This window comes from Choristoneura fumiferana, chromosome 11 (genome assembly GCF_025370935.1).
Source record: "Choristoneura fumiferana chromosome 11, NRCan_CFum_1, whole genome shotgun sequence".
In the NCBI taxonomy this organism is placed as follows: Eukaryota; Metazoa; Arthropoda; class Insecta; order Lepidoptera; family Tortricidae; genus Choristoneura; species Choristoneura fumiferana.
The window spans coordinates 788,273-804,757 of record NC_133482.1 but is presented as its reverse complement, the minus strand read 5'-3'; the positions used below and the strand labels follow the sequence as shown (position 1 = coordinate 804,757).

At 40.0% G+C, this 16,485-nt stretch overlaps 2 protein-coding genes across 2 annotated transcripts; one reads left to right on the top strand and one right to left on the bottom strand.

The window, feature by feature from the left end:
* Positions 1-338: 338 nt before the first annotated feature.
* On the bottom strand, positions 339-2,553 carry AP-2sigma (adaptor protein complex 2, sigma subunit). The gene is made up of 4 exons (XM_074093995.1): positions 2,410-2,553; positions 2,180-2,329; positions 1,837-2,010; positions 339-720 (listed from the first exon to the last, which is right to left on the bottom strand). Exons 1-4 carry the CDS (start codon positions 2,410-2,412, stop codon positions 619-621), a joined length of 429 nt encoding a protein of 142 aa, XP_073950096.1. The 5' UTR covers positions 2,413-2,553; the 3' UTR covers positions 339-618.
* Positions 2,554-2,964: 411 nt separating this feature from the next.
* Positions 2,965-14,410, top strand: LOC141432415 (hippocampus abundant transcript 1 protein). Its single transcript, XM_074093966.1, has one exon. It carries the CDS (start codon positions 3,083-3,085, stop codon positions 4,523-4,525), a length of 1,443 nt encoding a protein of 480 aa, XP_073950067.1. The 5' UTR covers positions 2,965-3,082; the 3' UTR covers positions 4,526-14,410.
* The last annotated feature ends 2,075 nt before the right edge of the window (positions 14,411-16,485 follow it).

Here is a 16,485-nt window from a genome sequence, read left to right as displayed (position 1 = left end):
CTCTTCTACGAGCCTAGTGAGGGATAACAGGATCACATCATCATCATCATCATGGCCCCATCGATCCATGCGATGATACCGCCAATGTCGTGGTTAGATAAGACACGGCAAAAAGACTTTAATCTTGTTGTTCGGTAATACTGCCAGTTTCGGTGACACCATAGTTAAAATGTTCTTTGTGTGACAGACAATAAAATTTATCTATTCTATACACAAGACTAAAACTATTGAATGACTGACAGACTGACAATGACAGCCTAAACCACTAGTTAGATGTTCAGAACTTCACAGACACATCACAGATGTCTAAGGGATTTTTCAAAATTCACACAGAATAGAAAGCTACCAAATTTTTTATTCTCACAAGGGTGCAATGCTGCAAAATAAAGCTAGTTAACCATAGAGTTTGTATATGTACTTTTCGTGTTACAGCATTACTCTTCCAGTCTGTCTTTTGGTATAGTATAGGAAAGTACTGGTTAACATCCCCATCTTTTTGAACACCTGTACATTAAGGTGCTGAATTGATTGGCCTTATTGGAGTCCCAGTTGTTTTGTTTACATTTCTTTGAATTCCTAAAGAAACTTGACATATTGTTGGCAGCTTGACCGAATGATTTACTCAAGTGAGTTGAGCATAAGCAGTTGCTTAAGGACTTTAGTTTGGGATGTCTCCCGGATCTCTCCAGCTAGGAACATCTCATCTACCACTGTGTATACCTGGAAAGGAGAATGGTACTCAAATTATTCAAATCTACAAAAGGATTAGAGATTTCAAATGAGTGCTTCCCATTTGATCCATAAATCTGTGACGTCATGGTACAAAATAGGATTTATTTACCCAAATTGTTCTATATAACATACTAGCTTTTCACCCCAGCTTACTTGCCAGTGATGCACTAGAACAAAGTGAGACTACTTTGTTCCCATACTGTTCCATTATGAAACAAAAGTGGTGGTTCAAGAGGCCAGTGAATAGCAATAAAGTAAAGAGTTTTTCCTAGCTTAGATAAGCGTAAATAGACTACTCGCTTTTTAGTTATTAAATGTCAGTTGTATGAAACCAATCAGTTAGTCTATACTATAGAACAATGTGCAATACTGCCATATCATTTTGTTCCACAGCGTATCAGTTCTATAGAACAAATGATAATCTGAAAGCCTAAATATTCTATGGAATAATTTGGAAATTAATATATTATTTTGTTCAATGACGTCACAGTTCTATGGAACCGATGGTAAGCACTCTTTCAAATGAGGCGGTCAAATATATTTCTTAATGGGTATTTAAAGTGTAAAAAACTGTTTTGTGCAAGTTAACCTTTTATCAAAAAGAAAAAAAAATAGACGACAAACTTTTTTCTGAAAATCGCTCCATAGGCGCCACGTAATGCCGACATGGCGCCTATGGCACGATTTTCAGCTGTTGTATTTTTGCTGCATGGCGCTGAAAGGGTTAAATGGTGTTTTCCACCATTACAGCTTCGCCCCGCTTTATCTACATATCTTTTAAAACATATTCTTTTGGATCAATATGCCTTGTACAGCCAGATAGACATACTACACAAGTGATTCTATAAGGGTTTTTTGTTCTTTTGATATACATTTAATTTGTTTGAAATAAACAATGATAAAATTACTTAGTTGCAGAACTAAAGTAGTTCCATTTGAGTAGCAGAACCAGTGTTTTAATTTTTTGCTCCAATTATAATAAAACCTTGTTTGACTCAAATTATACCAATTTTATAGATAATTATAGCATTAGATTAAGTATAGATGCAAAATCAAGATCCTTCTACTCTACAGCTATAATACACTCGCTACTCCATTATTTACCTTGTAGAAGTTAAACACAAGATCCAGTTCACAGACATTGTGGAAATACTCATTCAGTACTTCCACAAAGTTGTGGATGGCCTCCAAGTAGCACAGATTGTTGTCATTGACGTCCACGCAGATGCAAAAGTACAGTCCCGCGTATCTCCTGTATACTATCTTGAAATTTCGGAACTGTAAAAAAAGTAAGTGAAATCTTTGACAATTGTCGGCCAAAATTATAGAAATCTCAAAAACTGCATACAATTAAAGTTTATACTTTATTTGTCGAAATAATCAAAAGATCGCGTCAATGACGTGTTCAAGTACCAAATCATTTGGGAAAGGATTACGTGACTCTTACCTCTACAAAGTTGGTGTGTTTGGCGTCCCGCACCGTGACTACAGCGTGCACCTCCTCTATCAGCTTCTGCTTCTCGTCATCATCAAAATTCATGTACCATTTTGCCAGACGCGTCTTACCCGCACGGTTTTGAATTAAAATAAAACGGATCTACGGAAAACGAAGCATTATGAAATAAATATCTTCACTAATGTACTTAAAACGAATTGTTTGAGAGAAAATAAGCTTACCATTTTGTATAATTAAGGTTTTATACAGATATTTTCTTGGTTAACGCCTCTTATTTCACCTAGAATCCAACAAAATTAATTTTGTTTTGACAGCTTCAATATTGACAGCTCACAAGTAGGTTTCCGCTGTACGTTGCGTAAAATGATTAAAGTATTAAGAAGATATTACACGACACCAAGGCATTGTATTCTAGTTTTTGTCTGCGCTCTGCGCTGTCCACTTTCATACTCTGTGCTTTTAGGTTTTTATTATTTATTTTGTTGTCTATGCTTTCAGTAATGTTGCCATTGCTAAATTAATCCTAAAATGGTAAAAAATTTGATAGTCTAATTGAATAATTTAAGAGGATTTGTTCAAATTGGAAAACTCAAAAAATTCGTTTAAATGAAATTCCTATAAGTGTTTTATTTAAAATTGATCCTATATTATCTGCATGTATTTTTTTAGCGCAATAATAACGCATACAGCGCATGAAAATTATAATTCCTTAATAAATAAAAGTATTTGTTTTCATACGCTGGCAGCACAAATATCGAGTTGTTTTTCATTCATTTTTCAGTGGATTTTTGACGTTGCTGCTACTCTGACTCGCACTCTATCCATGTAGTGCCTAGATTTCCAAAATGTCTTTATATAAGTAGCTCGGTAGGAAAACAAACTGATCGATTCTTAATGACGCCCACGAAAACGACAAAGACCGAAGTAGAAATGGTGATACGCAACAGAAAGACCGTCATGAAGGACGGGATCATGACGATGTCGGGCATCGGGGAGCCGTCCGTGTTCCACGCGTTGGTGGTGATATTCCTGGAGTTCTTCGCGTGGGGGCTGCTCACGATGCCCATCATCTCGGTGCTGAACGCGACGTTCCCGGACCACACGTTCCTGATGAACGGGCTCATCATGGGCATCAAGGGCATCCTGTCGTTCCTGTCAGCGCCGTTGATCGGCGCGCTGTCGGACGTGTGGGGCCGCAAGTTCTTCCTGTTGGTGACGGTGTTCTTCACGTGCGCGCCCATCCCGCTGATGACCATCAATACGTGGTGGTTCTTCGCCATGATCAGCATCAGCGGCGTGTTCGCGGTCACGTTCTCGATCGTGTTCGCGTACGTGGCGGACGTGACGACAGAGGCGGAGCGGTCGCGCGCGTACGGGCTGGTGTCGGCTACCTTCGCCGCCAGCATGGTGATCTCGCCGGCGCTGGGCGCGTACCTGATGGACCTGTACGGGGAGGCGCTGGTGGTGGCGGCCGCCACGGCCGTGGCCGTGCTAGACGTGTTCTTCATCATGGTGGCCGTGCCCGAGAGCCTGCCCGAGAAGGTGCGGCCCAGCGGCTGGGGCCCGGCCATCAGCTGGGAGCAGGCCGACCCGTTCGCCGCGCTGCGCAAGGTGGGCGCCGAGCGCACCGTGCTCATGCTGTGCGTGGCCGTGTTCCTGTCCTACCTGCCCGAGGCGGGCCAGTACTCGTGCATATTCGTGTACCTCAAGCTGGTGATGGGTTTTGGTGTGGTGCAAGTGGCGATATTCATCGCGATCGTGGGAGTGCTCAGTATCGGCGTGCAGGTGATCCTGGGCTTCTTGATGCGGACGCTCGGGCCGAAGCACACGATCATGCTGGGGCTGCTGTTCGAGATGCTGCAGCTGATGTGGTACGGCTTCGGGAGCCGCACGTGGATGATGTGGGCGGCCGGCGTGCTGGCGGCGCTGGGCTCGCTCACGTACCCCGCCATCAGCGCCTACGTGTCCGTCAACAGCCGCGCCGACCGGCAGGGCGTCGTGCAGGGCATGGTCACGGGCGTGCGCGGCCTCTGCAACGGGCTCGGCCCCGCCATGTTCGGCGTCATCTTCTACCTGTTCCACGTGGACCTGAACGAGGAGCACGCGGGTGCGGGCACGCCGCCAGAGCGGGCGCCGCGCGCGGTGCCGGGCCCGCCCTTCGTGCTGGGCGCCCTGCTGGTGATCTGCGCGCTGCTGGTGGCCGCGTTCCTGCCCGAGGACGGCGCGAGCGCGTCGGGGCGCCGCTCGCCGCCCGACTCGCGCTTCGAGGTGGAGCGCGGGCGGCGCGTGGCGGGCGCGCTGTCGCCGCTGATGGCGCCCGAGTCGGCGGCGCTCTAGCTGCAGGCCAGCGCCGCGCGCGCCGCCAGCGTGTGACTCCGCGGCCGCCGCCGCACGCATTTACGAAGGTACCGAAGTGAGACCTGACAGACGTCCTGGTCTCCCGTGTCAAACTTTCTGCTTCTGATCGTGGTTTTTAAGCTTTATACCTATATTTGTATAACTTTCGATTCTCCACCGAGGGTGTGTACATATTTTATCTATTGAATCATTGAAATAGTTGTGTGAGTTGTCCGGGAATCTCGAGATTGCCGTGACAGACTGCTTCGGACAAAGTGTCTCAGTATGTGTACTGACTATGTGTAACTATGAATCACCATGCTTTTCTCTTGGCTCTTGAAGTCTTGATGTAAAACACGTCAAACATAATGTTATCAGTTATGTTATGACGATTCATTACTTGAAATTCAGAAATTTGTTTGATAAAAGCTAAAATGTTTCATTTACTTACATACCATGGGCATATGACATAGTCATCCATGGATAAGGTAAAATGTGTCTGAATACATGCATTTTAATAAATTTCAAAAACAACACATTTTTAAAGAGCAATACTACATTTAGAGGTGTAATCCCATGGATTCCTGTACAGGGATTGCCATAGTATTTTTTTTTACATTCATTGTAAAATAAAACAATTTCAAATGATGAAACAGTTTGCATCAGAATTAAATATCTGAAAGCAGCTGTCAAGTCATGCATGACATAACATTAATTTAAGAGAATGAAGTGATCCAATAATCATGATAAGTAAACTGTGTAGTTCGAGGTTGTTTCACAGGGCTACAAATTTAGCTGCTTGTGAAGTAGGTCCCATAAGTTTTTATGTTAAGTTATTTTTGTTGCTTCATCAAATGTAGTGTTTCCAATCAATTACATTTAGTACCGTCATAAATCCTAAATTGTCACTGTATAAAAAAATATTGGAAATGTTTCAAAACTGTAAATATAGAAGCAGTCTTCGTGGGCGTCATTTGGCCTCTTCGTCTACTTACTGAAACTTGTCATGCATAGTTTTGTAATGTTTAAATACCTAAGTAAATACTAAACTTACTATCCCTGACTTCTGTAGCATCTTGTCAAGTTGAAGATCTCAATTATAAAATATAGCAAACTTTTGTTTTATGTATTAGTTTGGTATTAAAACAAATTAGTAAAGGTTGAGTTTAGATTAGATTTTTAAATGTTAAGTAAAGTTACAAGTACCCCTTAAAATGCCCTAATAGTATTATAATAATGACAATACCCACTTAGTGGCTTGTTGGACTTGGAAAGAAATGAACGTGGAGAAGGTAGAGCTAGTAGATTGAATGTAGTTACTTCCAACTTCGCAATCGACAGGGTTTCCATGCGTACGTGATACTTATCGACAGTTTTATCGGTCAAATAAAGTCTAGATCAGATGGCAGTACAAATGATAGGCATTGTTTGGTAAACAAAGTTGTGGGTATGCTAATTAGTTGTCAAGGGTCCCCTGGTCTCCTCTCAGGAGCGTGTCACAACCGAATTGGAATGAGACGCCCTCTTGTTTACATATCGAGGTCGCGCGTCGCGGTGAAGTTTACTTTCGATGGATTTATTGACTCCCGTATCCATGTGGACGGCGATTGCCCTCGCAAGTACCGCTTAGCATATCTATCACACCATACCAGTATCGAGTGTTATCTACCTACCTAATCATTATCGCGCAGGTTTAATATCGTCAATAACGAGTGAATTGATGGACCGACCGACAATCGTAAAATTTAATGAGGCTCGCCGTTTCGGGCCGAGGGGCGATAGACGGTCCAATTAGCTCAGTGAGACCGCGGTAGAACTTGCAAATGCATATTTTTCAATATCAGCCATAAATACAGACAAGTTAGACACCGCAGGCACACGGCCACGGTGGCAAGGTCACACGGGCGTTCCGCGGCGCATTCGACCATTCTTCGTGCTTTGATATATTTTAAATTAGATATAATTTCGAACAGCAATTTCGTTGATAAAAATCGAGTTTTCCAGGCCTAAATCACAAACGAATTAGGAACTGGCCACCCGTGACCACGGCTTGTCCATTAAAACTTTGCAACTATGCTCTAAAAACATTGGTCTCGGGATACGTGGATAAATCATGCTAACTAGAACGGCCTTCAGCTATTAATCCCTAATTTGTATTCAAGCAATCTAGGAGAAGTTTAGGGGTATTACATTCAATATCATTTATTCACACAAGGCAGCACTCAAGAGTTTATGGTCGCAATAATTCAACGTCATTACCGTCACCCTTTACTAATTCAGTATAGAGTTTACTATTACCATAGGTATATACATTCTGCAATGTGCTAACGTAATCCTAGATTTTTATTATGCAAATTATGATTTCCAGCCCATTGAAAACAAATCTGTTTCAAAAACTTTCACAAAGGTCTTGTCCTTTGTCTTATTCTTCACATCTTTAACGCTGGTCGTTATAGAGGTGTAAGGATCCACGTCATCAGTAACTAAACAATACAATTGTTTTATATCGTATGTCAACATACTCCAATAATTGGCCTAGCGTTCTCGTGGTGAAGGCTTGCCTGAATTTCTGGCTCTCCAGGTCGGACCTAATTTGTATGCTGCCCCCGAACGGGATTAGGTATGTACGTTGTGTTTGTCAGCATTATTTCTATTCTCTGCCCCGAAAAATCGTATCCTGAACTGAACATTTAGGTACATAAGCCGCATTTTTGACGGCCAGATGGCCTAGTGGTTAGAGAACCTGACTACGAAGCTTGAGGTCCCGGGTTCGATTCCCGCGTCGGGGCAGATATTTGTATGAAAAATACGAATGTTTGTTCTCGGGTCTTGGGTGTTTAATATGTATTTAAGTATGTATCTATCTATCTAATTATATTTATCCGTTGCTTAGTACCCATAACACAAGCTTTGCTAAGCTTACTTTGGGACTAGGTCAATTGGTGTGAATTGTCCCGTGATATTTATTTATTTTTATTTATTTATTTGTTTTCTGGTAAATTTTCTCGACTTCCTTCAAGATTAATTTGATCCTTTATCCACGAGACATGATAACTTAAATTTTACCTGACTGCCCGAAGAAGGGTTTATTAACTAGATTATTTATATTTAAAAAATAACATGCCTATGGCGTCTGGGAAACTGTGGATATTCTAAAGTATTCTTAGATACGGTCGCTCGGAGCAATATCACAATATCCCTTGTACTTGTACCGCAGCGACGATAGTTAACATAAACATTTCGCAACGCACACGCACGCAGCTGTTTATAAACATTTTAAGCAAAGACGTGCTTTCTAAGCAATGCTTTGCCCCCTTTTCCTTCCCAATGGGAAAAAAGAAATCTTTATTAATAAAGAAAGGGAGCGAGAGACAATTCTTACGTCTGAATCCCAGCCGATTTGACTGACACTACGCCTTTAACGTCTTTGATAACACGCTAACGTCAATTAATTTGATTTGAGAGCTCACAAGAGCAAAGGAGTCTTCGACTCGACGTCCTCAATCATTCATTGTAATCTCCCGAAAGAGATAAATAAAACTATCTTAGGATATCTGGGGCATTCCCTTCATTAACGTTTCTTCCTGCTATAATTGCCATAAGTCTCTATTTTCCAGGCTTTGTGACGATATTCCCTGTAGTGAAATCCTGGAATAAGGCCAGTAAAACTTCATCTTGACCTAGTAGGAATTTGCTCGATCTTATTACGATTGTGTGGCGCTAACAGATAGTCTGTAGGTATGCCATTCCATTCCTAATTCGTCCAAGTTCTTGGCAAACTTGTAATGTGTCGCCGTTTGGTTGTACCTACAGTCGGGATTTCACATTGAAAGATGTTTGTAAAGATTGAAAAAGCAATGTTTAAATGAAGCGACGTTTTAACTAAGTACATATGGTATGGTGTTACTGTTGTAACAATTCAGGCCACACACATATTGATTAGGCTATTGACGATTCGTGACTCGATGGTGCTCGGTGCCGATAAGACGTTTTTATCATGCTGTAGTAGTCAATAGTAGACCGACACTTCAGCCTGAAATTTTAAGACCTACGCGCATATTTACTAGCAATAACACTGTTTATTTGATGTGGAGATTACATATTGAATTCAAAACGAGAAAGAATATCAAAAAAAATCTGAAACCTGTCTAAATATTCGTATTCGAGTTTTACCTATTAGATACATACTTAACTTTGTTTTTAATCGCTCTCTCATGCCATAAAGTCAAACAATTTTTCAGAGAGCAATAAAGACTGGTGTACTTAGGAATTATTCTGATAAAATATTCATATATCACACACACGTGTTTGTTTTATCTAAATTCTTGGTCTTTTGTGATAAACAAACAGTAAACGTGATCGATGCATCGCAGGGAATCGATTTAATGACTCAGCTCAGTAAAGATTTAGTTGGATCCAAACATTAAACATCGGTTAAAAACCTCAAGAAGCTAAGAAGAAAAAGTCATTCGATATCGTAAATTGGTTAATAAATATCACTAATGTATTTTACCGAAAACAACTATTGTCTAGCGCGCCGGCAAGACAAGTACGTAGTATGTATTTGCTTAGCTGCGATAGGACTAAATGTCCATTATTGGTGCTGACGTCACACGTTGACGTCAGGAAAAGTACAGCGGCCATTCTTGTGCTGCACGCTTTGCTCGCATTAGTTCAATTAATGCGAAACTGGTGACATCAACTTTTTTGTTGCCTCGTAGGCTTTGTAGTAAATCAATTTAACGGTTTCGGTATTCAAAAGCTCGGAATGAGTTGGGGCGCGCAAATAGTTTTGCGAAGCGGCCGCCGCAGGCAGTCTTCCGATGCGGAAAACTAGTTTTTGCAGACTGCGGCACGCAACTAGAGTACCTACCTATTGATATAGCCGGGAATAACAGGTCTAGGGATCTTTGTGAGGTGAGACAACACTCGACGTTACTGATAGCGAGCTCGTACCATACCGCTAGCTGCCACTAAATGCTTCGCTCTTGAAAACTACGGCTTGTCATGCATGCCACCCGTCGTGTGATACGAATAAGAATGGGGTTGCGCAGTAAACTTTACGACCACATTTTGTACCGTTCGTTTTTCCTCCTTTATGAGCGAGACCCTGATGATAATAAGTATCTATCTAGAACTGTTTCAAACTGTCGCTCTCTTGTCTTTGGTAACATCTGCTTCTCAGTTCACTCGATCAAAGTACCTTCATAAAAGAAAGAATACCCGTTTTAATAAACAGTGTTTTGCATCCACATTGACAAAAGATGTTAGATTGAAACACCGAGGAAGCCGACTGTACTAACCTACTTGATATGTCCTTCCTCGTATTACGTAATCATGGGCGCAATATGACGTTTACGTTGTCGTTGGAGTTCGTTTATAATTGTCTCAATTTTAATACAAACCGAAGCAAATTTATTTGTCTAGTATCAAAAATAGATCTCCTTCAATGTGACATGACAGGTCAATGAACGCTTCTACAGGTATTCTTATATCATTAGTATCGCGTAGCGCAGATTCCCACAAAGCGACACAAGTCGACTATTGTGGGATCCTAAATGGCCTTGCAACCCACGTCGGGAACATACATGTATTGCTTATATATTACTTCGGGGCGATATCGTACGTGACTCAGACACGAAGAAAGAGTCGTATTCGATATAAATCAAAATACATACAGCAACTGTTCGGGCATTTGTATGATTTACGAAAACAAACACTTCTGGCATTGGCAGAAGGTCTGATAAGCGTGTAACAGCCGATTGTTAATTTTTTTTAGTTTTTCATGCAATTACTCTACGTATTTATAAATTATAATAGAAAACAATAAGTTATCTTCGAACTTCGAATACGAATGTTCACACCGCCTACTCAAAATACAAACAATATTGGAAGTTAAACGAAAGCCATCGTGACTTCCCAATCACTTGGCTATTTGTTCTATTCCAACATATAATCGTACTTTGCGGCGCCTAAGAACTGTTGGCTTTGTATTAACATTTATATTGAGGAGCTTTATAAAGTATGGAATGTTTTGGAATCTAAAAAGTCAGACGGTGATTCAGCTTTATCAGTTTTCCCTAGCGGCGTATTCTGGGGCGGTCGACCTAAATCTACCCTATGTATTGTTCCGCTGCCGCCATTTTCGGTTATGGTTTGATTACCCTTTGCTCTGATGCGACGCAACTAAATCAAGATCTACTAAAAGTATAAACAGATTTTTTTTATTGAACCGGTCCAGTTAATGCCTTGCATATTTATATCTCATACCAAAGTCAATAAGAACCAGATTATTTCGTAACATTGATTCTCGGGAGTTTTTTCCGCGGCGTCCACCGACGGGCCAAGGTCGCGTGATGACAGCCGAGTTTCCCACAGCCACCGAAATTACAAATTAGTTTTTAATTTCCTTGCTCATCGCCTCGCGCTCATTCAGGTGTCTACTCCAGAATTCGAATTTCGTAGTATTTAAGGCCAGTTTTGAAATTTAATCAACGTGTCAGTTCTCAAAGCCTTGAAGTTAACTAAAAGGTTTTCACAAGATCATCCTTTTTGCGTATTTATAAGTTTTCTCTCGGTTACCATTGCTCTCGATATTCCTTTGTTTTTTTACTTTATGTATCGTATTAATTGCACGATCGCGTATACGAGCACATAATGAGATTGTTATGCAAAACAGCGAAACCAATCTCGAGCAGCGGGACTCCGGGGAGTAAAATGAGAACAATCCTACATTATTCCACCTACAACGTTATCTTGTCCTTCAGCACAGTACTATGTAACTGCATTGATATTCATACTTTGTTTAATGGCACGAACTCTGTTAGAAGTTGCGTCAAACTGCCTAATATCTAAAAGCTGAATCTCAATTCTAAATTTATAATTGCCACGCTGCTCGGGGAGCATCCGACGCGAAAAATCGCGACCGCAATCTGCGACATGTACCTAACGAGAATCAAACGTAAACACTGCAAAGGAAACTATTGGGGAAATATAAAGCTGGAACTAAGATTAACACGGATAAGATAATAACTAGGTGTAATAAATACGTCCATTGTTAAAAGCCGTTATAAAAATATAAAAAAACAAGTATTTGAGATCAATATGTATAGGTTATCATATTGATTATCACCTTGAAACATAATTTTGAAACTTGTTAGCTAGCGTGACAGTACTAGGTTAGTTCAATGACATGCTCGTTTGCGTAATATGTAATTAAGGAATTGCCGAGGGAGACGCTGTGGGCACCGACGAGTTAGGTTAGCCTAATGAAAACTGTCATTATTAAACTATAGTCATCGGTCATTTGAGATTAAACCATCTATTAATGGTAAATATACTAAAAAAACATTTTTTGGGGCTATATAAATTGTAAAAGTTAATGTAAAGCTTCTAATTTTTTCTTGTTGACTGTGTAAAATATTTACCCACTTTAATGCGAGAGAAAACATGAAATGATTGCATTGTTTGCGTACCCTTTAACCCGTGTGAAGCTTACGACAGGGGCTGCGGTAGAATCTGTAAAGATAATCAAAAATTTAATTCTACGTCAGCCCTATTTGCCGTCTGCTGAACCTGTAAAATCTAGATAATGAGCACTTAAATGAATTAGATTTACGCACTTAATTGTAACATGTAAGGATTTTTACGGAATACACTGTTTATTTATTTGCTAATGATAATGTTTTATCGCGAGCTCTGCCTGGCAAAGTTCCTACTACCGACATGTTAATTTCAGTATTGTATGATAACAAGCGAGTAAGATATAGGCGGGTGTGTATAGCAGGATGTTACGAACTAAATACATACTTGTAGAATTATAAATTCGTGGAGAAACAGTGCATGTATTGGATATTTAGCCGCTAACAATTTTTGTAACCCCACAATCGTGACAGGATAGCTAACATGTTGAATTTGATTTATTTAAAATTAACTTGACTCTCTAAAGTTGGGAAGAGAACTGTTTTGACAACTTTGTGTTCCTCCCACGGCGACGGTTGAAAGGTTAGTCCTGACGACCTAATCTCGGCACACCTGCGCCTAGCGTTGCTAAATTACGCCCTGTCTCTTCATCAGACGGATTAATTAGACCATTTTTTTTACTTATTTTGCATAGCGACTGCTGAAACGCTTATAGCGGTGAAACTTCTGTAGAAATCCCTTTACAAATCCGCTTAATTTATTTTATTATAATGGCTATCGTACGAAGAAAGTTTTTCCGCTGTTTAATTAGAACGTCTTGTTTGTAATCTAAACACTTGATACTTTGTCAGCGTTGGCTGTACAATACCTAATTAAATTATTGTAAAAACGTAGGATAATGTAAATAAATTGTAAGATAATTTTAATCTTGTTTTCCTCTTAGCGGTAAGTGTTGAGACATTCACATTTTATTTGTGTTATGTTATGGAACTTACTTTGGAGCGAAGACGGTGTGATTGTATGTGATACTCGGGTTTTTATTCGTCTTCAAGGAAGTCAATAGCGCAATGATAGCGCTCGACTCGCTCGAAGGAGTCGGGACGTAATTAAACAGACGGCAACTCTGTTTTATGCAAAACAATTAGTTTCCTTGTTTAACGCTGTCCTCGCGTTTAAAAATCCGAGTTAATTTAACATTTCTCGTGCTAAAGTAGTTAAGGTTTTGCAGCCGGTAACGTTCCAAGGGGTTTATTTGTTAGATTAAAATATAGTTACTCTCATGCTTCTTTACATCACATTGTCCTGCGAAGATGGCGGAGTGCAAGAGTGCGTGTGGTGGGTGACTGGAGGATATTGCCTTGGCTTCGAGTTTAGAAGAGATTTCCACGTAGCCCTTGGAAGGTTGTCGGCAGCAAACTGTATTAGGTGCCTGAGCAAATTATATTGCATTTTGTAATATAGTCAGAAAACTAAGTAGAATTATTTTATTACCATGTATTTAAGCACTGAAATGCGATATTTTTGTTATTGAAAAAGCAACATATCTTTGTAAAACTAAAAATGTAACGCTTGTTCGGAAATCACGCAGTTTTTGGCATATAGAGGGTATTTTCAACCGTTTACTAAAATAATTATTTTACTTTTGAACTCTTGAGATGCGTGATAAAGCTTGGGTAGTCATCATTTGAATTTTGTCTGTAAAATTGCCAAATAAACTTAGTGAACCTAGCGTAACGATTACTGATATAATCATAGTATTACTAAATTAGCTGTTCTTATTCAGAAAATGGCGACTGTACTGACGTGGTCAATTAAATATGTCCATTGAAGCACAAACTCTGGCACCACCCGGCCGCTTGCTATGGGCTGTAACAGCGCAGCCTTCGACGATACTTCCTGAATTTCGCAAGTCGTTAGTAATTATTAGTAACTTAATGGCATTTACTGGCCTACACGAATTACTTAAAAGGAAAATGCTGCTTAGAACGTAAAGTAGGGAAGCACGATATTTTTTTATTATTATTTTTCTACAATCTATTTGCCTCTCAATGCTTGCTGGTTTAGGTACTCGGGAAATCGATGACACAAAGTACTCGCAGACCAGTCTAAATCTATCTAATAAAACTAAATTTAACTCTGTCTATGACTATACCACTCTATACTCTATACTGTCTATGACTGTATACTAAAAGTACTACCACAGTTACGTTCTAGTTCTGGATTTAGTGGTGAGAATCTATTACCGTCGGTGTAGTATTACACTGGTTGCCCCAGAAAAATAAAGTATGTGATAACGATAATTTTCCAGTGATTTATTCTGGCTTTATTACATTTACTTATCTATCTAGTTCAGATCCAGACAATTTTAAAAGGTTTCGCACATTCTGTAAGGCCTCGGGTCAACAATTAGATTAATTGTCATTAAAATCTCACTCTCATAGCGGCATAATGAATTTGTTATGTCTGGCTCGAAAAATACCGTAAAACATTTAAGTACAATGGCCTTTGTACATTATCTAATTATTACTTATTCTGCGACGGACATTACCTCTCCTGAATGAGAGGATTTTGGAAAATTCAATCGAAAATCATTGAAATTATTTCCGGGATCTAGGGAAGACAGGCAAAGCTGCCCAGAGATGTTTTTCTCGAAACAAACTTTGGATTGTCTCCACTTTTGTGATGCGTCGATGTTGGTATTAACCAGACTCCGCCTTGACTAATGTTTATAGATCATAAAATAGTGAAATATTTATTACTTTATAAATAGCAGAGGCATAGCAAGCGGCCGCTATCAAAAAGGAAAAATATTTTATATATATACCTATTGCACATCGAGAGTTGTGGATAACGCTCATTTCGAGGCTTAAAGACTCGAAACCTTAAGACTCCAGAGTCTTAAAGACTCGACTATATTTGAGAATTAAATTGGCGTATTTTATGCGTATGGATGTAATAAACCGTCTTTGCGGGCTTTGAGTCGTTAAGCCTCGAGAGTCTTTAGGGTTCGAGTCTTTAAGCCTCGAAATGAGCGTTTTTCACAACACTAACATCGAGGCATTACCAGCATTTCCTAACATAAGTTACTTTTCCTAGGCTGTATATATATATTTACGAATGGTAAATATAGCGTGTATTTTAATAAAACAGTACAAGTGATTTTTCATGAATGATGAAAACATTAAGTGTGATATGTATTCCGTGCACAAGGGATGATGTATCTATTTTCAATATTTAATTAAGTATAATGTTCTGAAACGTCTGCGAGTTTTATCGAGTGCAGCGTTGCAATTTGATGAACTGTAGAGTTGAGGTGAGTTGTGGAGTGTGAGCGAGACGAACAGTGCGGGTGTGGATGTCTCCGGAAGAACTGCCTCGGCGATCACTTACCATACTGTGCTTCTATGTTGAGACATTAATAAATCTGGTTGTAGCCAATTTCTTTGTGTTATTTTACAGTCCACTGCATTTGCAAGGGATGCCCAGCTGCCCCTTCCTTTAGCTAGAAACACACTGATGGCCGAGGCGGAGCGGTGCGGCGCGGCTCGGAGGCGGTACCGGTTGTAATATTCGAGCTAACTTGAAAGAGGCCGCACAGAATACCGCGCCACGCTTATTTCCCGCGCGGTATTCTGTGTGGCCTCATTCATGTTAGCTCCAATATTGCAACCGCTACCGACTCCGCGCCGCGCCGCACCGCCCCGCCACCGCTATCTGTGTGTTTCAAGTTTTTATTGTTAATTTTTAGGGTTCCGTACCTCAAAAGGAAAAAACGGAACCCTTATAGGATCACTTTTTGTCCGTCTGCCTGTCAAGACCCCTTTTCTCGGGAACGCGTGGAGGTATCAAGCTGAAATTTATATCAAATACTGAGGTCTACTGTCCCTTGGAGCTGTGAAAAAATCAAACTTCTAAGCCAACTCAATCAAAAGATGCAGCCGTTTATGCTGCAAATTTCCGCAAATTTTCGACAATTTTCGACTCGAAAGGGAATCTAAACCTACAGGGTACTTGAAATGAACTCAGAAACTTGAAATTTGGTATGTAGGCAGCTATTATAACACAACCAACTATAAAAGTCTGAAAATCTTGATTTTTTTGTCTGTCTGTAAATATCAAGACCAATATAATCTGACCACACACTGCGTACATTTTGCTTAAGAGTAGGGCTCTGCGTACACTGGATGTATTAAATCACTCGGAAAAAGCGAGAAATATCTTCAAGATACTTAACATACCTATGAACCCTCGTTGCGGGAGTCCGACTCGCACTTGCGGACAAGTGAGAAAAATTCCAGTTACAAGAAAATAAATTAAAACAAGTGGCTAGCAGTTAAAAATAAACTTCGTCTTTATTCAGATAAAGACTGTCCGATTTGTAAAGCAATGATTTTTTTTTAATATTAAAAAAAATGTATAAGTAGTAGTAGTAGTTAATGTAATAATTAATAATATTACATAATTTGATTATTATTTAAATTATCAGCAGTTGGAAGCAACTGTAGGGATTAAATTTTACGTATATTTTTAATGAGTTA

Coding starts and splice junctions, on each gene's coding strand:
- AP-2sigma (XM_074093995.1), bottom strand. Junction 2,011..2,179: donor AACACACCAACTTTGTAGAG/GTAAGAGTCACG, acceptor CTTTTTTTACAG/TTCCGAAATTTCAAGATAGT. Junction 721..1,836: donor TTGTGTTTAACTTCTACAAG/GTAAATAATGGA, acceptor TCTCCTTTCCAG/GTATACACAGTGGTAGATGA.
- LOC141432415 (XM_074093966.1), top strand. CDS start 3,083: ATGACGCCCACGAAAACGACAAAGACCGAAGTAGAAATGGTGATACGC.